This window comes from Entelurus aequoreus, linkage group LG14 (assembly GCF_033978785.1).
Source record: "Entelurus aequoreus isolate RoL-2023_Sb linkage group LG14, RoL_Eaeq_v1.1, whole genome shotgun sequence".
Classification (NCBI taxonomy): domain Eukaryota; kingdom Metazoa; phylum Chordata; class Actinopteri; order Syngnathiformes; family Syngnathidae; genus Entelurus; species Entelurus aequoreus.
In genome coordinates, this window is record NC_084744.1 from 11,342,371 (window position 1) to 11,366,400 (window position 24,030).

General features: G+C 36.9%; 1 protein-coding gene across 2 annotated transcripts in view; it reads right to left on the minus strand.

The window, feature by feature from the left end:
• The window catches only part of uxs1 (UDP-glucuronate decarboxylase 1), a 104,496-nt gene that overhangs the window by 29,851 nt on the left and 50,615 nt on the right, over nt 1–24,030 (minus strand). For both annotated transcript variants that reach the window (XM_062068889.1, XM_062068888.1), the window contains exons 9-10: nt 19,739–19,860; nt 4,681–4,800 (exon numbers count right to left, since the gene is read on the minus strand). In XM_062068889.1, the coding sequence (XP_061924873.1) occupies nt 4,681–4,800; nt 19,739–19,860 (242 nt within the window). The remainder of the gene's footprint in view (nt 1–4,680; nt 4,801–19,738; nt 19,861–24,030) is intronic.

A 24,030-nucleotide genomic window follows, 5' to 3' on the forward strand; every position in this document is an offset into this window, starting at 1 on the left:
CGGTATAATCACATAATCGCTTCGATTGATTTTTAAAATGGACATTTAATGAATCACCTGCTAGTATTCTCCTAATGCATTATACAAAACACAATATAATGATAAAACAAATAACTGTTTTTAGCACTATTCCTGGACATCAATAAAGCTAATAACCCAAAACTTAGCTGCTCTGTATTTTCTGAGGGGTGTGTAAAGATCTCGGATATCAGTAGACCTCTGTGCCAATAATCAAAGGGTCAATTAATCTAACGATAAATAAAACTAGGGAATTCCCTCTGAAATTTTGATGGGCCTGCGATCTGTGCTGTGAACCTCTGGCCCAGTGTTGAATGCCAAAGTTAATGCAAAACCTAAGATTCAAAGTGACTTTATCTGTACCTGAAGGTAGATTTGTTTTGCAGTGTAAAATGGAGAATGGCAACTGCCTATAAATTTAAATCAACAAAAGTATTAACGCAAAGCCAATTACAACATGACAAAATACTCAACAGACTGCCTGAGACCAGGATTAGGAAAAGAAGAAAGGAAAAGTCACTTGAACAATGAAAAGAGTCAGAGTAAAAGTTGATAAAAGACGGTAAGATCAAACTACCATGAATTGATAAATTAATTTAAAATAAATAAATATGTGCAATATAGATATGATTTGTTTAAAAGAATAGCTGTTGATGGAACAAAGCTGATCCTATCTGTCTTTCTCTCTGACACTCATCAAGGGTGGACGCTCCCCTTTCCTCTCCCTTATCTCTCCTGCTTGCTTCTTTGTCTTGTCTTAACTTTCTTGTTGCCTCTTTTTGCACTGCTCTCCAAATCTAAATATTGGAACTATTTAACTGGCCTCAACGAAATTGACAAGATCTTGGGTTTGGGGGAACCTGCTTGTCGTGACGGAGCGGTTGTTGTTGGACACACGACGGACTCTTGGGAGAAGAAGGAGTGCCACGTGCCTGGCGACCCTTTTCTGCCGAGGACGTGAAGATATCTACTAGGGCTGTGAATCTTTGGGTGTCCCACGATTTGATTCAATATCTATTCTTGGGGTCACGATTCGATTCAAAATCGATTTTTTTTCAATTCAACATGATTCTCGATTCAAAAACGATTTTTTCCTGATTTAAAACGATTCTCTATTCATTCAATACATAGGATTTCAGCAGGATCTACCCCAGTCTGCTGACATGCAAGCAGAGTAGTAGATTTTTGTAAAAAGCTTTTATAATTGTAAAGGACAATGTTTTATCAACTGATTGCAATAATGTAAATTTGTTTTAACTATTAAATGAACCAAAAATATGACTTATTTTATCTTTGTAAAAATATTGGACACAGTGTGTTGTCAAGCTTATGAGATGCGATGCAAGTGTAAGCCACTGTGACACTATTGTTCTTTTTATTTTTTTATAAATGTCTAATGATAATGTCAATGAGGGATTTTTAATCACTGCTATGTTGAAATTGTTACTAATATTTATTTGATACTGTTGTTGATAATATTCATTTTTGTTTCACTACTTTTGGTTTGTTCTGTGTCGTGTTTGTGTCTCCTCTCAATTGCTCTGTTTATTGCAGTCCTGAGTGTTGCTGGGTCGGATTTGGTTTTGGAATTGGATTGCATTATTATGGTATTGCCGTGTATTATTTTGTTGGATTAATTAAAAAAAATAAAAAATAAATAAATTAAATAAGTAAATAAATAAAAAATAAATAAATAAAAAAATCGATTTTTTAAAAATGAGAATCGATTCTGAATCGCACGTGAGAATCGCGATTCGAATTTGAATCTATTTTTTCCCACACCCCTAATATCTACCTATTCGGAACCAAATATGTTATATGTGTTTTATGTCGCACGTTTGCACCAAGAAAAATTCCTAGTTTGTGAACCCGTTCTCAAACAATGGCAATAAAACTATTCTGATTCTGATTATGATTATGACAACAGGACATCTGCTGATTGGAGTAAGCATTGCTCTGGTTTGTCGACAAATTGGAAGTTGCTGGCAGTCTTCAAAGTACCCCAAAGCTGCCACAAACAATTGGAGGATGCGGGAAGAACTGTGGACACTCTTGTGATTTGGATAACATCGGACTGTTTGCCCCGCAGGATTTTGAGGACCAGTCATAGACAATTTAGAGTGAAAAGCAAATTTTATTTTCACTCGCATACAAGACATTCTAACTTGGATTGTTTCCCTGGCTTCGAGACTCTCCCGAAGGACAGTGCAGCGAAGACACAACAAACTCCCTTCTTGTCTCTCATGGACACACACCTGTTGTTGTTGACTTTGGACTAGCGACTGCACAAGATCAAGGCTGCGGAACAGAGACACACTGCAGGCTTACACAGAAAACATGCATCCAAAAAAATATACGCCACACATCCCCCCCGCCCCCAACCCAACGCCCTCGACGCAAATCCCATAGGGGTGATGAAAGGATGGTCAGCGCCTGAGAGCTGTGGCCTACCACCATGATCCCGCACTCCCTTCCCTCTGTTGCTAGATATCTCGAGATGTACGCTGTAATATGTATATGTGCTTTGCTATGGAGGTTTTTTCCCACTCCAGACTGGGCCCCCTTAGGAGCCCAGTCTAGATTGTATTTTTTTACTCATCCTTCCCCAGCGTTTTACCTTTTTCCCCATCTTTTACGGGACGCCTTGTGGCGGCCCATCAGCGTTCCTGTTCTGTAACCCTGTACACTGTTTTTCTAAGCTTGAACGGGTTTGTGCTGAAAACAAAGTTTTGTTGTACTTGTGCAATGACAATAAAGACCTATCCATCTCTATATCTATCTATAACAAGATGTTCTGCATCTTGGAAGCCTCCCCTGACCAGACGGATCTCTGCTCTAATTGAGTTGGCAATCCGTACCTGCCTGGTGTAGAGACATTCTAAACTCAACTGGGGCTCACCAATAAGTCGACTTGACCACTTGATTATCTGGCTAAATCTGTTTCTGTCCTTCAGAGGCAGCCATGACAAACCACAGCACCAGACAAAAATATAAAACTGATTCAATAAAAACACGGTAAAACAAAATCATCACGGTTTTATCAACATGAAAGAATGACAGTTTCCTTTCACAGTGAAGACACTGGTGACCCCTTTTGCATACAGCATCACAGTTATCCTTAAAATTCAATGTATTATCATTAATGGACACAAGGTGTTTATAGGATTGCATACATTTGACGTTTTGTCCCTTAATAATAGTGCCCTCATCTGTAGTTCCTGCCTGTACATACATGTTAATGTTCCATTTCTATTTTCTTTGTTAAATAAATACAATTATTTTAATACAAATGTACGCACTGCGCATAATTTAAATTTACACTCCGGTCAGAGCAAGTGGATACGTTGCACCCCGCCATGCACTTAGCTTGTTTGCTTAATAAAATGGCAAACGATCTGCTCCGTTGCATAATACACTGAGAAATTAACAACAAAAAAATTAGGCTTTGATTAGTCTCTTGGTCTGAATTGATTCCAAAATAATAGGATGCACCATTTACAAGTTTATTGAAATGGATCTGTATATGCTAAGTTATGCAGTGTTGACTTATGATGTACAGTAATTGTAATAAACTTAATAAAAGTGGTATCAGATCAACTTCAATCAATCAATCAATGTTTATTTATATAGCCCTAAATCACAAGTGTCTCAAAGGGCTGTACAAGCCACAACGACATCCTCGGTACAGAGCCCACATACGGGCAAGGAAAAACTCACCCCAGTGGGACGTCGGTGAATGACTATGAGAAACCTTGGAGAGGACCGCATATGTGGGTAACCCCCCCCCTCTAGGGGGGGGGGGGGGGGGGGGGTTCAAAGATGTGTTATATATTTTAGTCGATGAAATGTATTGTAATTTTAGTTGATTCAAATGTTGAATGACTAAAACAATTAAAAACTGCTGTATTGTAAATTAACACTGACATCCACTGTATTTATAAAATACATACAGTACAAAAACTATAAAAATGCTTGCAGAGTGCAGACTTCGCCAGGCCCTATCTCCATCCATCCATCCATTTTCTACCGCTTATCCTTTTCAGGGTCGCGGGGGGTGCTGGAGCCTATCTATGATTGTAGCTGAGGCCCTATCTTCCAATAGTCAAACATCCTTTGAAGAAATCTCGAAACCAGACAGTGATCTGTATCAACCCCAAAATCTAATCACTTGTTCTTTGCTTGTTCCATTCCTGACATTTCCTGAAATGTTTTTCAAACCATGTTGCTAAGTAACGAACAGTCAAATCTCTGCGAATACATAACCAACCTCCTGGTGGAGGTAATTGATGCAGTGAAATTTGTAAGTTCACCAAAATGATCAACAGCACTGATTGCACAGACGAAATTCTTGGTATTAGCATGATTAATAAAGGCTGTTAGCTGTTATCTAGTGATACACTTTTCTCCCAATATAACATGTATATATACAGTATTTGTAAATGATATTTTTCATTAGGTTTTCCTCACTAAAATCACCCACAAAATCACTTGTTCTTTATCCCATGTTGGGCAATTCCTGAAAGTTTCATGAAAATATGCTGGCTTTTTGCGTTCTTGCCAGGTAGCTAAATAGCTAACTAACTAACTGACAAAACCCTGGCGATCACATAACGTCCTGGTCGAGTTAACAATGCACACAAGCTATAAGATTAAAATCCTTACAGTGAGAGGTTCTCCCTGAAGGGCCTGCAGGATGAAGTTGCTCACGACGCGGCCGTCATTCATGTGCATTCGGGAGCCAAACGTGTTGAAGATCCTCGCCACTCTTACTTCTACTCCTTCCTAAAAGCATAATAATTATATCACCATTATTTCATTGTATTTTTGTAGTATCCTATTGTAAATGAGTATACCAGACTCCTCAGTTTACGTATATTCTTTTCATCAGAACATATCCAGCCCTTTTCACTTAAGTTTACATCACTAATGTCAAATATTCATAGCATGAAAAGTGGAATTAACTTCACTAGACTCCACCACACATACGGACTCTTAATAAACAAGGTAAGATGTGTTATACATTTTTTTTCCCAAACATCCTTGGCTTTCACAGGTGGGACTAATGTACCAACGCTTCTGCAAGGTGCGATAGATATGCACACTTTGGAGGCTGGGCAACATGAATAAAAACATGAACATTATGCAGATGGCTCTCTTCTAAATGGGGAAATATGAAACGAAAAAATTTAGACACAATGGGGACAAGGTGTAAAAAGGTCATGGAAGTTGATGCTATTGTGTAGAAATGAATAGTGGTACAGTAGCACAAATTGCTTCGGTACACATGCATAATGATTTGTTACAGACTACTGTTTTAAGGTCACATTTTGGTGGATTTTAGTTACAGTAAGGCAGGGGTCACCAACGCGGTGCCCGCGGGCACCAGGTCGCCCGTAAGGACCAGATGAGTCGCCCGCGGGCCTGTTCTAAAAAAAAATTAAAAAAAATTTAAAATTTAAAATTTAAAAAAATTTAAAACATTTTTTTTTTTAAATTAAATCTACATAGAAAAAACACAAGATACACTTTCAATCAGTGCATCAACCCAAACAACCTCCCCCATGCACACTCATCCACACCCACTCACACAAAAGGGGTTATTTCTTTCTGCTACCAATATTCTGGTTCCCACAACATAGACAACACATCTGCAAGGGACACAGTCCCTGAAGCACACATGATTGTATAGGCTGCTGGTCCACTAACATTTTCATTAATTACTATTTTTTATGTAATTATTTTTATATTGTTTTACTTTCTTTTTTATCCAAGAAAATGTTTTTTATTTATCTTAGTTTATTTTATTTTTTTAAAAAGGGCCTTATCTTCAACAGACCAGGTTATCAATGAAATTAGATTTGTTTAAAGGGTTTTTTAAACCAGGCCCAGTCCAGATAATGTCCAAGTCGGACTCAGCAACACACACCTTCATTCATGTACACAGAAAAAAATTAGGGAACACAACAGATTGCATATAATTTATAAACAAAATTACATTTTCAAAATAAGCATTTATGTACAGTCCAGATTATGTCCAGGTCACTCAAATTAGGGAACACAACAACAGATATCATACAATCTATAAACATAATTATACTTTCAAAATAAGCCTTTGAGGACTTCTCATCTTTTTTTTAATGTTTTTTGGCATCATTATCGTTTTCAACCATGTAACTTTCTAAAGTTAGAAAATACTGAATAAATGTTTTAAAGAAAGTAATACTAAGTGAATATCTTTTTTTGGCCTTAAAAATAAACATTTTACAGAGTACTATAATTCAATTGACTAAATCATGATTGTCAATGAACTCTCCTAAAATAACAGAAACCACATTAAGCTTCATAAACAAACCAATCCTTAAACACATTTTTTCAACTTCCACCCAAAACAAAGACACAATATGACAATACCAAAACAAATGCAGGGTGGATTCAGGCTCCTGACAACAAAATCGGCAATCATCTGACTCTGTCATATTCCATAATTTTAACATTTTCCCTGTGGGTAAGAAGTTATAAATAATTTTAATTTGAAAATAACGATTTTGCACATCGATAGTGGTTTTATAGATTAGTTTGAATATGGCATCCCATGGCAACGGGCAGTCAAAAAAGTCCTCCCATTTTCCATTTGTGTTGTATGAGGCAGCCTTCAAAGATTTCTTTATTAAATAAAAATTATATATTTTTCTATTTATTTTAGTTCCTTTTTGCCAACTAGAATTTCTTATTACAGGTTTACAAACTAATAATTTAGTAGTTCCATAATTAATTATTTGTTTCCATCTTTTCCCAATTACTCCAGTTAGTTGATAAAATGAAAAGCTTGAGCAAGCATCACCATACATAGCTCTAAATTCATCATACTTCATAATTTTACCATTCTCATTGATAATATCATTGACAAAAATGATTCCTCTTTCAAACATATTTTTCCAAAAGAAAGGCTTTTCATCTATTACAATATTAGAGTTCATCCATATTAACTGCTGCAAAATATCGTCTCTTTTTTCTGGCACATGAAATTGAAAACACCACTATGAGTGGATTGTTTCCTTTATGAACCCCGCCATGTTTCCCAGCAGACTCTCTGGGAGGGGATCACTTGTAAAAAAGGATACAATTTCTTTTGATACAGTACATGTTTTTTGTGCAACAGGACATTTGTGTACCACTCAATGTTTAAATACATCTTTGGAAGAATTGATGCTTTTAAAAACAGACACATAGCTTCAAGGTTGAGAAGTTTCAGGCCCCCATATTCATACTCTTTGTACAAAACCTTTCTTTTAATCTTTTCTGGTTTGGCGTTCCAGACAAAATCGAAGACCCTCCGCTCATAAATCTTAAAAAAGTTTTGTGATGGAGCTGGTATTGACAAAAACAAATAAATAAATTGAGGAATAATTAACGAGTTGGCAATAGACATTTTACCATACAAGGTTAGGGATTTCCCTTTCCATAATTGCATAATTTTGTCCAGCTTTCTTAGTCGATTATCATAATTTACTGAGCCTAGATCTTCCAGATTTTCTGGGACAACAACACCAAGTATGTTAACTGGTCCATCTGTCCACAAAACAGGCACTTTGCATTCCATTCGAAAGGACGTTCCCTTTAGATTTCCGATCCTTAACATTTTACATTTATCATAATTAAGCTTAAGGCCAGATTGCTGTGAAAATATGTCCAAAAGATTAAGAAGGTTCCGCAAACAATGAGGAAAAATCTTATCTTTGTGAATCAGCCTTTTCTGACATGAACTTCATCAAGAACAAACACAGAACACGCCTCACTGATGCACATCTGCAAGACTCACTCAGAGTTGCAGTGTCAAGTTACACACCAGAGTACAACACACTAGTTAACAGCATGCAATGCCAGGCTTCCCACTAACTGACAAAGAAACAGATAACAGATTTGGTGTCCAGTTCAAAGTGTGACATGATTTAAAAATTTGAGAGTTTACTTTTGTATTTTACATGAGTTATTATTTGTACAAACATGGTGCAAAGTAATTCATGATTTGTTAAAAAATGTTAGTGGCTAGCTAGTTAAAATGGGATATTGTGATTTCACAAGACTGTCTTAGAAGTCTTGTGACAAGAACATTTGAAAATGTTAAATTTGAAAAATGTGCACTTAGAGAAAATATAAAAATAAAGTGTTGCATATTGATATTTATCTGTTTCTATATATATTTATTGTGAGAAATCATTAAGATGATCAGTGTTTCCACAAAGATAAATATCATTAATTATTAATAATAACAGAGTTAAAGGTAAATTGAGCAAATTGACTACTTCTGGCAATTTATTTAAGTGTGTATCTAACTGGTAGCCCTTCGCATTAATCAGTACCCAAGAAGTAGCCCTTGGTTTCAAAAAGGTTGGTGACCCCTGCAGTAAGGGAACCACATGCAAAACAAAACTGCTTGGCATTTGAGTTAACAACTTTTATAGTCTTTAAAATTAAACTTAAAAAAACCTACTAATGTGTAATTAACAGTAAGTAAAAGGCTGAAGTGCACCACTTAAGGTTCCAGCTTGTAGAATTGTTTGCCGTCTCTACTGAACGATGCCTATACACTACTTTCGTCTCATCCACTTGTATTGTCTGCGTACATATTTCACGGTTAAGGCAAAGCGCTCCTGAGCAGACAACTTTAACGACGCAGGAAGAGTCATGTTCAGCCATTATTTTGTAGTTACTCTAAGATGAAAAGACAAAGCCGGGGGTGGATCAATAAAGTCTTGAAAGAATGATTGTCTGTTAACAAGGAACGGAAAACAACAAAGAAATTGAAGAATTTGCTAACATAAGGAGACAATGCAAGACCAGGTGACTAAAAGCATTTGAGTTATTAAGCAAACTAAAACTCCAAACATGAGCATGTAATGCAAGTAAACAAGAGCTACAGCAAGAAAACTAAAAATCAGTACCACAGCTCTTGAGATGTAGTATGCCTCAGTAGCTTATTACAATTGCAATGAAAAGGTTTGCTTTAACCCTATTCATGTATTCCTGCTCTCCGAAATAAGTGATTACTGATGATTACCAAGTATTGATCAACATTACTGGCCGTGAAGGAAAAAAGGCTGTGGCTTTTAAGTCCAAAGATACGTCCTATCACATTTATGTGCGCCTTGTTACGCTCTCACAAAAATTGTTTATTTTGAAGTGTTTTCATACAGCGCAAGAACATCACATCGAGCAACACGCCACTTTTTGTTACAGAGTAATTTTCCCAACTGCCAGTCCAGACAGAATTGCTTTACACTGTTTCAGCAAACCCTGTGTTGGAGCCAAAATTCCTTATTTGTTTATATTGTTTTTATTTTATTTTCTCTAAATTGATTGTTGGGTTCAGCATGTTTAATTTCCTTTTTTGGCAGACTGCTCCACTCACTTCCTGTTAAGAACCAGGAAGTATTGACGGGGGAGGGGACTGTTGCTATGGTGCGGTTACCATGGTAGCCTCCATAAATTAGGTTCAGTTGTGAGCACGGGCAGGGCGATTGGAGGACAAACAGTTTTCGACCGTGTTCGTGTTCGTGTTTGTGACGTGACGTGTCGTGTCTTGCCGTGACAATGCTGTGACAATGTGCCATTCAAGGTTAGCATACTTTATGTTATATAACTTACATTTGATTTAATTTAGATAGCTGGAATAAACCGATTGTCATATCCAAACACAGTTCTACAGTACTGGACATTTTATCATTTACACGCGTCAAACTGGTCAACACAGTCGCCCTCGGTACTAGCCCAAAGGTAAGGGCTGTACACCCTGCATGTGATCTGCTTTTTTAATATGTCCGCTTACCAAAGTATTCATGACAATCAACAGGCGAGTCATTTTGTTGTATATACTGAAAACATCACATTTTTGATCACATCACACATCAGACATGAATGTTTTTACAAAGGGCTCAAAATAGATTGAGAATCTATTACATTTTTAATAGTTAGCTCGTTCAACATGGCTAACAATGTAGGCAATGAAAGCATTTATTGCGCCTATAAAAACATCCACAAACCGCCAAAAATACTACATTTACATGTCGTGACCTGAATATTAACCAAGTATTAGAGACATTGTCATTGTATTGTTATAAGAGATAACTAGCGAGCTTTTAGCAGTGCATTGATTACACAGAGGTAACTACCTACTGTTGACTTACTGAGCCAGTGAGCTGCTGCATCGCGTCAGAGTTGGTGAAAGTTTGTGCAAAATTATAAATCATGCCTCACACCTGTATAGGAAATGGTTGTGGCCAGTCACAGTTGGTCAACTTTGAAGTTTAATTTAGCCCTGGGAACATCACTAGTACCTCAGTGAGGAATATAGTGTATTCTACATTTAAATGTAGTCTTTAAAGCAGACATTGTAAGGTAAGTGATTGTTTTATTGTGTTCATAGTTTGTATTTCTTGTTGCTACATGATGCTTAGAGTTTAACTATAGTTAGATCTGCTTATCGCTTTGCTCCTAAAACTTGCAGCTTATGCTATATTAAAAAATATACGGTTTTGGATCGTCACTTGTCCCAAAATAGTCGTCGTTGGCTCTTGTGAAATCTGCCATGATTAGTAACAGTTAGTGAACGTTGTGATGCGCTCTGTGAAATCAATACTCTGCTGTAATGTCAGAAATTAGCTAAATAGACAAATATTTAATGTAATTATGAGTGTGCCCGTTACTACACTACATACATAGACAAATATTTAATGTAATTATGAGTGTGCCTGTTACTACACTACATACATACAGCATGTATTTAAATGTTGGAGGTGTTTGGAAGTTTTTAGAGTGCTTTATAGATGGAGTAGATCCAATCCCAAAAAACTACATTGTTAGTTTACTACGAGCCATATAATACAAATTAGAAAGCATAAGAAAATGGATGGATGGATGGAAAACAAAACATTTTTAAATATATGTTCTTGTATCACATTGGGATTGTGAATGATAGGCAAAATGCCCCCAAAAAGTGCAGTTCACATTTAAGCCTTGTAAAAACTAGGCAATTTTCAAGAAGCAAATTATACATTTGTTACTTCCAGGATTTCTTGGCTATTATGAAAATAGCCTTAGTCTAAAAGTTTTTTCTAAACACTATCAAAGCATTTTCCTACTACAGTATTAGCATTTAAATTAAAAAGATGAATATCCATTGCAGATTTTTACATGTGCATGGGGGTGTCTAACTTTTTTCCACCAGCTGTTGCATACTGAAAGATCAAAGGATGCGGGGACAACTTTGATAAAGCCAAATACACAAATATTCAGACTGCTACTGTTTTTCAAAACTCTTAAGTTCTCTGACTGGAAGTTGACATAATTCAGACACCAAAACATCTTCCTCAATGATGAAATATTAAATATACCAAAAAGATGGTGATGTACACACGGTAAAAAAAATGTTTTAATTATTTAAAGATAAGCCGGACTACATTCAGCTCAAGCTCCTCCATTCCACACCTTGGAGTACTTTAGCAGTAAGGCCCAGAGCATTGTCCAGTCATCATTTTTTATGTTGTTAGGCCGAACCTTTTCCACAGGTTGCATCATGAGATTCAGTCTAACATGTTTTCTGTATTTAGCAGCAGGTCTAATTTAATGCCTTTTTTAATGCCACTTAAAATAAATGTAATTATGCCCAATGTCCTACTGCAGATATGTATTATATATATGCTTAAAACCTTACAATCGTTTTTTTAAACAACATTGTAAGCATTTGACAATGATAATCTTGAATAGTTGAAAAGTTTACATGAACTGTTACTCTCTAGCAAATCAGAATGGGCTCATAAGACTGTTTAATGTGAGTGTTTTCTATTTTCATTTATTTTTATACTGCAGAAGTTGTTGGTCACGCCAAAGAAATTTGACACTGTTAACTGCTGCCTCGCTTTAATCGTGACTTGTGATTAGCTAAGAGCATGTGTGATTTTTGATGCCCATTGAGCAAAGTTTTGAGGTCTTTTTACACACGCTGCAGAACGCCTCTCTGGGTTTTCAAGCCAAGGGCTTTAACTAGCATTCACTAATGTTGACAAAGAAAACAAGAAGCTCACAAAAACTTCCCACATCCTAAAAGACATAATAAAGACCATTTTCATTAAAGACAATATAAAAACAAATTAATATGATGCTTTTGTTTTTTTGTTCCATTTTCTTTTGTTATCCCTTGCAAATGTTTCATGTTTCCTTGGTTTGTTCTTTCCTAATGGTAGTTCTGTTGCAATTTCTGAGTTAAAGTTTGAAAATTATAGCGAACAATTATTTTTAACGTCCACTCCTACGGTTTAGAAGCAATGTGCGCATTAATAGTGATGCTTCCAATACTACACACAAGAAAACATGTGGAAGAGTCACTCAAGTGCTGAGATCGGTGCACAGTTTGAAAGCCAGAGACGAAGAAAGATACACACGGACATAGCAATTTATCGATGAAGGAAAATTTAAGTTCATTTTTATTTATTGTTCCATGAACTGACTTATTGACTATCAGTCCCAGCCTACAATTGTAAGAATTTTTTAAATACTTTTTAATGCCATTTAAGGCAATCATTTTTGCAAAATGCATTAAATGACTTAATACTTTTTATTTACCTGTATGTCCAAACAAGGTCTTGTAATCTTTCTGAAGACCCTGTGTGGGTGCAGTGTTTGATCCACATTCTTGGTCATAAATATGTCACCCTTACAGATTCCTCCAGGAGACCACTAAAGCTAAACGAGCTTGGTCTTGTGACATAAAAAAAAAAGTTTTCTGTAGGTCTAACATTTTTGAAAATGCGTAATTTCCAATTATGCAAATTTAACGATTGCATCATCACATCCTAATGAAGGCTGACATTGAAACCTCGGCATATTTTAAGATAAGCTAAAGCTGAAACAACTTGTGTATTTTTTAATTGCATAAATTAGCTTTTAATATCAATTCTTGTCATGATCTGCACAGTCACTACAGTCTTATTTAATCAACAACATTTCACTTCTGACATGTTTTTCTTTCAATGTGTTGCGTAAGACCACGTGTAAATGTTAATCGATTTTGATTACATGACTATGCGATGGAAGAAGCGATTATCTCGCCGGTGTGCACAAATGACTGACAGTTGATTATTACCCACAAGAATTATACCGATGTCTGTGGGGAGAAAAAATAGCAGCTGAGTAAGGAGCAAACACTGAGGCTGATAAATAAATATCACTGGACTGCATGAAAGGCAAGAAAGTCAATCATAGCAGACCATTAAAGGCTGGTGTCAATCAAACCATTATCAGGGAAGATTATTCTGGAAAATAATTCATGGCTACACCAATTTGTGTCCTACCTGCTGTGTTTAAACTGCGATCTGTTTGGTTTCCTTGAAAGTGTGACACTTGAGGGCTGCATTCATATTCATCTGCCAAGGATATGAATTATGTAGGCAAGATTTGTGGCATCACACAAAAGTTCGAGGCTGATTTGGGCCAGGCTTGTGATATTATGTAAATATTTGACTGTGTTCAAACATATTTTTCAATACTCTCGGCCAGACCCAAGCACTTGCTAAATTTAAACAATTTGTTTATATGTACAGTATCTCACAAAACGGGAGAACATCCAAAAGTGCCTTATTGCAGTGAAACTTGCCAAGGGACATGTAACCAAATATTAACATTGCTGTATGTACCGGTATACTTTTGACCCAGCAGATTTGGTCACATTTTCAGTAGACCCATAATAAATTCATAAGAGAATCAAACTTCATGAATGTTTTTTGTGACCAACAAGTATGTGCTCCAATAACTCTATCACAAAAAAATAAGAGTTGTAGAAATTATTGGAAACTCAAGACAGCCATGACATTATGTTCTTTACAAGTGTATGTAAACTTTTGACCACGACTGTATGCCAAAATGCTCTTCCTGGGCAATGCTTTCAATATATCCACCCGGACGATCTGATCAAGAAACAGAGACCTTCAGCGTCTCAACCCCCACCTGCAACCTGCAAAAGATTCTGGAGTTCCTGACAAAAAGGCTGCAGGTGGTGAGAATGGGAGGACGTGTGTCTACGGTACACACAGTCTGCACGGAATTCCCACAGTGCTGCTGTCTGTAACAATGGTGCCTAATGTGCTTCACTGCAGAAGTTGTCTTCATTTTAGTTTAAACCAGACCTGGGCATTCTGCGGCCCTTTGTGCATCCCTGTCCGGCCCGCATGAGGCCAATCATAAATTAGAAAATACATTTTTAATAGTATCTATGTCGAGTGTGCAATACAACGGTGCTGCTTTTGTTTTGAAAAGCGTTAATTGTATTAATTCCGTGTTGACGTATGCGCGTGTGCGATTGTGAGTGAATTGAACAGCGCAATCACAAATTACAAAATGAAGTTTAAAAAACATCTATGTCGTGCGCGCAATACAACTGTGCTGCTTCTATTTTGAAAAGTGTTATTTATGGGCGGATGTCCGGGTGTAACCTGTGAGTGGAGGTGCACAGCGACAAGTGATGAGACGCTAAAAGAGAAAATTTGATAACGAATGGCGTGTTTTCAACAAGACATGGACTGCCAAGTATTTCTTTACAGAAATTAAAGGTAAAGCCGGGTGCTTAATTTGCGGTACACAGCTTGCTGTGTTTAAAGAATATAATTTGAATCGCCACAACACGACGAAGCACGAGGGAAAATACCGGAATCTGTCTGATGAAGCGCGCGCAAGGGAGGCTGATGCGTTGATGGTAAAACTGCAAACCCAACAAGGACTTTTTGCCAAATCTCAAACCCCCAGAGATGCAGCCGTCAGGACAAGTTTCGTCATTCCTCAAAAAAAGCGCCAGAAAAAGTAAGGCGTTTTCTGACGGAGAGTTTATTAAGGAGTGCTTATTGGACTCTGTTGCGCTGAAATGCCCGGAGACTTGGACTTTTTTTCGCTGGCTTTGGATGAGAGCTGCGATGTACGTGACCCCGCCCAACTGCTCATCTTCTTACGTGGGATAACTACAGACTTTCAAATCACGGAGTAGCTGGCAGCCATGCAGTCAATTAAAGAGACAACCACAGGTAATGACTTGTTCACATAGGTAAATGCGTGTTTGGACATGTTAGGACTGAAATGGGACAAGCTGGCAGGTGTGACAATCCAATCCACTTTATTTATACAGCACATTTAAACAACAAAATGTTTCCAAAGTGCTGCAAAACAATATTAAAAACAATATTCAAATATTATCCTTAGCTCCACCAATGACTGAATAAAAAGAAAAAATAATTACATATAAAACCAATATAAAAAACAATATAAAATGATAAATGGGTTATACTTGTATAGCGCTTTTCTACTTTAAAGGTACTCAAAGCATAAAGGACAACATAAAGGAAGTAGTTGAAAGCTTCAATAATTATTTTGTAAATATTGGACCAAAATTGGAAGAAAGGATTCCAGACCTAGTTCCAATTGAGGACTATAATGATACCATAGAGCGAAATCCCAACTCCATGTTCCTCAGTAATGTGACACAGGAGGAAATAGTTACAATCGTGAAAAAATGTAAATCTAAGACTTCAACTGATTGTAACGGAATTGATATGGAAACGATAAAAAAGGTTATTGAAGAGATCTCAGGACCATTAATGTATATTAGTAACCTATCATTTCAAACAGGTACATTTCCAAACAAAATGAAAATAGCTAAAGTTGCACCAATTTATAAGACTGGAGACAAACATAAATTTACAAATTATAGACCTGTTTCTCTACTTCCACAATTTTCTAAAATCATTGAAAAACTGTTCAATAACAGATTAGAAAGTTTCATAAATAAAAATAGAATACTCGAAGAGAACCAATATGGATACAGAGCTAATGTTTCAACTTCAATGGCTTTAATTGAAATTACAGAAGAAATTACCAATGCAATAGATAGTAAAAAAAAAGTGCGGCAGCGGTTTTTATGGATCTAACTAAAGCATTTGACACAATTAATCACAATATTTTAATCAAAAAACTAGAACGATATGGCATCAGAGGGTTAGTCTTAAACTGGATAAGAAGTTATCTAACGAACAGGAAACAATACGTGAAGCTAGGCGAACACACGTCTACAACGCTAAATATATCCTGTGGTGTACCTCAGGGATCAATATTAGGACCTAAATTATTCAATCTCTATATAAATGACATTTGTAAAGTTACAAAAGATTTAAAGTTAGTATTATTTGCGGATGATACAACAGCGTTTTGTTCAGGAGAGAACACACAGGAGATAATACAAATAATAACAGAAGAAATTAACAAATTAAAAAGATGGTTTGACAAAAACAGACTATCGTTGAATCTTAGTAAAACTAAAATAATGCTATTTGGTAACAGTAGAAGAGAAAGTCAAACACAAATACAAATAGACGGAATAGAAATTGAAAGAGTAAACGAAACCAAATTTGTAGGTATAATGATTGATGATAAATTGAACTGGAAATCTCACGTAAAAAATATACAACATAAAGTTGCAAGAAACACGTCAATAATGAATAAAGCAAAACATGTTCTAGACCAAAAATCCCTTCATATTCTCTACTTCTCACTAGTGTTACCATATCTGAGCTACTGTGTAGAAATATGGGGAAATAATTACAAAAGTACACTTCATTCATTAACGGTGTTACAAAAAAGATCAGTTAGAATAATACATAATGTTGGATATAGAGAACATACAAACCCTTTATTTATTGAATCAAAAATACTGAAATTCCACGACATAGTGAATTTGCAAACAGCTAAAATTATGCACAAAGCAAACTATAACCTGCTACCCAAGAATATACAACAATTCTTCTCAAAAAAAGAGGAGAAATATAATCTTAGAGAAAAACGTAATTTAAAACATTTGTTTGCACGTACAACACTTAAGACCTTCAGTATATCAGTATGTGGAATTAAATGATGGAATGGATTAAGCAAAGCAATCAAACAATGTACTAATATGATACACTTCAAGAAACTCTTCAAACTTAAAGTGTTTACAAAGTACAATGAAGAAGAACCATGACAAACATTCTCAATTTATTTCATCCATCCATTCATTCATTCTTAAAGTAATCTTACTTATCTCATATGAAATATGACTTACTTCACCAATTATTATTATTAAATTCTTACTATTATTTATTTATTTATTTTATTGTGATTACTTATGGAGTTTATTGTGAAAAAATTGTGAACAGGAAGTGAACAAAAAGTTTTGCAACTGTTATGTAAAGAAAGGGGGTAGGATTAAATAAGCTCTGCTTCTTCCTACTCCTTTTCGAACATGTTGAAAAGAAACTGGAAATTGTGATGTATCATGTTGTATGCTTGCATGTTCCAAATAAACTCAAAACTCAAACTCAAACTCAAAGCGCTTTGACAGTATTTCCACATCCACACACACATTCACACACTGATGGCGGGAGCTGCCATGCAAGGCGCTAACCAGCAGCCATCAGGAGCAAGGGTGAAGTGTCTTGCCCAAGGACACAACGGACGTGACTAGGATGGTAGAAGGTGGGGATTGAACCCCAGTAACCAGCAACCAGCAACCCTCCGATTGCCGATTCCACTCTACCAACTTCGCCACGCCGTCAATATGAAATAAATATGATTAAAAACGATTTTTAACAACAGATGGTTGTCCAAATCTGACGGGGAAAAATGTTGGATAATGCAGGATAAAGTGACAGAAATTAACCCTGTGCAGAAATGGACATTTTTGCATTGTATAATAAATCAGGAAGTATTGTGTAAAACAGTGTTAAAAATAAAACCATCAAAAGCAATCTGCTTTTGTATAAAGTTAAGTTAGGTTAAATTAAATTATTATTATTATTAATTATTATTATTATTATCATCATTATTATTTATCTTACGGTATATAAAAAATAATATTGAGCAAAATTTAATTGAAATATTGTCGTGTGGCCCTCCAGCAGTGCTCGGGTTGCTTATGCGGCCCCCGGTAAAAATTAATTGCCCACCCCTGGTTTAAACACTGCAAATATGTTAAATAAATAGTCCAATTTTTAGTCCTCCGGTCTAATTTATGGTTCAAGTCAAGTAAAGCGTTATTGTCATTTAGTTGAGGCAGAAATGAGGCAGTGTTTCTTTAAGGATACAAGATAACCACACATACACATTCCAAGACATATAGCAGCAGAAACTGTCACTGGCACAGCTGACAAGCATATGTTAAAACGGCAGTGGGAATGTCTTCCTAATACAGTAGTTAGAATTTCTGAGAATTATTGAGAATAGCTCCCATAAAATAGATGAGATGTTAAAAACATGAAAAACAGCTATGCTAATGGTTATTGTGCAAACGTGCACAGCTTGATGATCAGCAGTTCAGCATTCTTACAGCTTGTAGAATGAAGCTGTTGGTAAGTCACGTGTTCCGGCATTTTATGGTACGGTACTGTTTGCCTGATGGCAGTAGTTCAACTCGACCTCATTCAAATCAGCATGCAAAATGTGGCATTTCACTACCCATGAAAACTGATTTTTTTTAAAAATATTTATTTAGACATAAACCCCTTGGATGAATGTGCAATGTTTTTTTAACTGTGTAAATACTTGTGCAATATAAGCAAGTCCATGTGACTGTTTACCTTTGTTTAGTATTTCTATTTAAAATTGTGAATACATCCCGTGTCTCTGTATAGCGCTTTTCTATAAAATATGTATGTACTGCATAGATATATTTTAATTTTATTAGTAGTATATTGTTGAACCTTTTATTATATTGCACTCTCTTTATACTGCCGACTCAAAGATAACACAGCAAAATAATTGCAATGTGCCTGAACTGTAAGTCAAGGCTTACAGTAAATGGCCAATAAACAACCCTGAACACCGAACATAGTCTAAAGCTGGAAACAGACCGTAAGTGAGAAGCAAAATAATTGTGTCAAACATGCTGGTGGTAGCGTCATGTTCTGGAGCTGCACGAATGCCCAAGAGATTTAAGGCAGTCCGATGTAACAAGGGTGCTCACACTAAATATTCACACCAAGGACACAATTTAAAATGGTTTACTTTGAGGTGTACACATTTACTGTTTATTGCCAGCTGTGTGTTGAGCCATTTTCATCTCACTATACAAGCAGTACATGGACTACTCTAAAGTATATCCACGTTTACTATCTGTAGTTGTGTCCCTTAAAAAGAGATAATGAAACCCTTGCTGAAATGTGAGGGGTGTAAGGGGTTGAATCAGACGGCGACTGTCCAGACAGTACATCAATAATAATCATAGTCGTGTTTTATGGTCAGATATGTCCTGGCACAAAGACATTCAATGGCATGTTGCTCAATTCAAAAATAAATTCTTATAACATCCTCGACACAAAGCCATATTCCCCCCATCAACTTCGATAATCGCATGGAAAATACATAAGGTCAGATTCAAGAAATGACTTTGACCCACATGAATTATACTCCATTTCTCTGAAAAGGCATTCAGAGTGCCTTCTATACAGTTATGATGGATAGTATTGTGTTTAGTGTGCTTGTGTGGCTACAATGTACATCATAGACCACAATGGGGCTACATTTGGTCTTCCTCAAAACCTATTCAAACCTAAACACGGCCTATTCACATCTCAAGGGGATCATCTCAGCAGTTGATACAAAAAGCGCAGTTACTTTTACCTTAAATCATACTTATTGAATATAATGATAATACCTGTTTCATGTAGGCATAACACATGGTCTCGGCGACACGTTTGCCTTCGTCATAGCATGCTCGAGGACCAATGGGATTCACATGGCCCCAGTACTCTTCATTTTGGGGATGTACCTCAGGGTCTAGAAAAAAACAAAACAACATTTTAATTTTTATCTTTTCGTTATTACCACAGAATTTCGAAAGTCTATAGAAAAAATGTGCATTACACACAAGTTGCACAATGGTCAAGAGATCAGCATGGCACGTGATGCCTGCTCTATACTTTTGATTGTTGCCTTTTCTTTTTCTTGATGCTAACAGAAAAGGGTACCCGTGTTGCCAAAGAGGAAACATGTATATACATATAAAATACAATAAATAGTACAGTATATATGGATACATATAATCAGCAAGAGAACTAAGCTGCACAAGTGTTACATGCATTTCAGCTGTGGCTACTTCGTAGAGTATATACACTACAGGCCAAAAGTTTGGACACACCTCATTTCAATGCGTTTTCTTTATTTTCATGACTATTTACATTGTAGATTGTCACTGAAGGCATCAAAACGATGACACCTGTGAAGTTAAAACCATTTCAGGTGACTACCTCTTGAAGCTCAGAGAGAATGCCAAGAGTGTGCAAAGCAGTAATCAGAGCAAAGGGTGGCTATTTTGAAGAAACTAGTATATAAAACAAGTTTTCAGTTATTTCACCTTTTTTTGTTAAGTAAATAATGTGTTCATTCATAGTTTGGAGGCCTTCAGTGACAATCTACAATGTAAATAGTCATGAAAAAAAACCCGCATTGAATGAAAAGGTGTGTCCAAACATTTGGCCTGTACTGTATATACACTCATAGATATATATGCGGTAGAAAATGGATGGATGGATGGATAGATACACACATATATCCATACACATATACAAACCCCGTTTCCATATGAGTGGGGAAATTGTGTTGGATGTAAATATAAACGGAATACAATGATTTGCAAATCCTTTTCAACCCATATTCAATTGAATGCACTACAAAGACAAGATATTAGATGTTCAAACTCATAAACGTAATTTTTTTTTTGCAAATAATAATCAACTTAGAATTTCATGGCTGCAACACGTGCCAAAGTAGTTGGGAAAGGGCATGTTCACCACTGTGTTACATGGCCTTTCCTTTTAACAACACTCAGTAAACGTTTGGGAACTGAGGAGACACATTTTTTAAGCTTCTCAGGTGGAATTCTTTCCCATTCTTGCTTGATGTACAGCTTAAGTTGTTCAACAGTCCGGGGGTCTCCCTTGTGCTATTTTAGGCTTCATAATGCGCCACACATTTTCAATGGTAGACAGGTCTGGACTACAGGCAGGCCAGTCTAGTACCCGCACTCTTTTACTATGAAGCCACGTTGATGTAACACGTGGCTTGGCATTGTCTTGCTGAAATAAGCAGGGGCGTCCACGGTAACGTTGCTTGGATGGCAACATATGTTGCTCCAAAACCTGTATGTGCCTATCAGCATTGATGGCACCTTCACAGATGTGTAAGTTACCCATGTCTTGGGCACTAATACACCCCCATACCATCACAGATGCTGGCTTTTCAACTTTGCGCCTATAACAATCTGGATGCTTCTTTTCCTCTTTGTTCCGGAGGACACGACGTCCAGTTTCCAAAAACAATTTGAAATGTGGACTCGTCAGACCACAGAACACTTTTCCACTTTGTATCAGTCCATCTTAGATGAGCTCAGGCCCAGCGAAGCAGACGGCGTTTCTGGGTGTTGTTGATAAACGGTTTTCGCCTTGCATAGGAGAGTTTTAACTTGCACTTACAGATGTAGCGACCAACTGTAGTTACTGACAGTGGGTTTCTGAAGTGTTCCTAAGCCCATGTGGTGATATCCTTTACACACACATGTCGCTTGTTGATGCAGTACAGCCTGAGGGATCGAAGGTCACGGGCTTAGCTGCTTACGTGCAGTGATTTCTCCAGATTCTCTGAACCCTTTGATGATATTACGGACCGTAGATGGTGAAATCCCTGAATTCCTTGCAATAGCTGGTTGAGAAAGGTTTTTCTTAAACTGTTCAACAATTTGCTCACGCATTTGTTGACAAAGTGGTGACCCTCGCCCCATCCTTGTTTGTGAATGACTGGGCATTTCATGGAATCTACTTTTATACCCAATCATGGCACCCACCTGTTCCCAATTTGCCTGTTCACCTGTGGGATGTTCCAAATAAGTGTTTGATGAGCATTCCTCAACTTTATCAGTATTTATTGCCACCTTTCCCAACTTCTTTGTCACGTGTTGCTGGCATCAAATTCTAAAGTTAATGATTATTTGCAACAAAAAAAACGTTTATCAGTTTGAACATCAAATATGTTGTCTTTGTAGCATATTCAACTGAATATGGGTTGAAAATGATTTGCAAATCATTGTATTCCATTTATATTTACATCTAACACAATTTCCCAACTCATATGGAAACGGGGTTTGTATACACACACACACACACACACACACACACACACACACACACACACACACACACACACACACACACACACACACACACACACACACACACACACACACACACACACACACACACACACACACACACACACACACACATCTGTCTCAGAAAATTTGAATATTGTGATAAAGTCCTTTATTTTCTGTAATGCAACTAAAAACATGGAAATGTCATACATTCTGGATTCATTACACATCAACTGAAATATTGCAAGCCTTTCATTATTTTAATATTGCTGATGATTATGGCATACAGCTTAAGAAAACTAAAAAATCCCATCTCAAAAAATTAGAATATTTCCTCAGACCAAGTAAAAAATAAAGATTTATAACAGCAAAACAAAATCAACATTTGAAAATGTCAATTAATGCACTCAGTACTTGGTTGGGAATCCTTTTGCACGGATTACTGCACCAATGTGGCGTGGCATGGAGGCAATCACCCTGTGGCATTGCTGAGGTGTTATGGATACCCAGGATGCTTCAATGGCGGCCTTTAGCTCATTTGCATTATTGGGTCTGGTGTCTTTCAGCTTCTTCTTCACAATACCCCACAAATTCTCTATGGGGGTCAGGGGAGTTGGCAGGCCAATCGAGGACAGTAATGCCATGGTCAGTACGCCAGTTACTGGTGGTTTTGGCACTGCTGGATCATGCTGGAAAATGAAATCATCATCTCCATAGAGCTTTTCAACAGATGGAAGCATGTAGTGCTCTAAAATCTCTTGGTACACAGCTGCATTGACTCGGGACTTGATGAAACACAGTGGACCAACACCAGCAGCTGACATGGCTCCCCAAACCATTGCTGACTGGGGGAACTTCACACTGGATTTCAAGCAACTTGGATTTTGCTCCTTTCCAGCCTTCCTCCAGACTCTAGCGCCTTGACTTCCAAATGAAATACAAAACTTGCTTTCGTCTGAAAACAGGACTCTGGACCACTCTGCAACTGTCCAGTGCTTCTTTTCCAAAGCCCAAGTCAGACGCTTCTTCCGTTGTCTTGAGTTCAGGAGTGGCTTGACCATGGGAATACGGCTACATGCTTCCAGCTGTTGAAAAGCTCTATGGAGATGATCCAGCATGATCCAGCAGTGCCAAAACCACCAGTAACTGGCGTACTGACCATGGCATTACTGTCCTCGATTGGCCTGCCAACTCCCCTGACCTGAACCCCATAGAGAATTTGTGGGGTATTGTGAAGAAGAAGCTGAAAGACACCAGACCCAATAATGCAAATAAGCTAAAGGCCGCTATTGAAGCATCCTGGGCATCCATAACACCTCAGCAATGCCACAGGCTGATTGCCTCCATAGCCGCATTGGTGCTATAAGCCGCTCCCGATGCGGATAATATATGGAAAAATGTAGTGGGTGCGGTGAGCTCTATAGTCTGGAAAATACGGTACATACATACAGTATCTATGCTTTGTGCACTAACATCCAAAAACTGGAAATGACGCATGTCTGCATACATCAGTAGCCAAAGGAGGAAATATTAATATTTAAATGTAATAATTTAGAATATGTAATAATATGAAATATAATAACTAAAGATGAATAGTCAATTTATAATTAAATCGGAGCCTCTGATCGTGATCAAATTGGTCCCACCTATATTCAACATAAATAAACATTTTATCTTTCCATGTGTTTTTTTAATTGATGCTATCACAAAAGGGCATTAGTCACAGCAACATGGAAAAACAAAAAATACAAATCAGTAAGGATTCATTATAACAAATTGTATATAATTATAACAAATTGTAT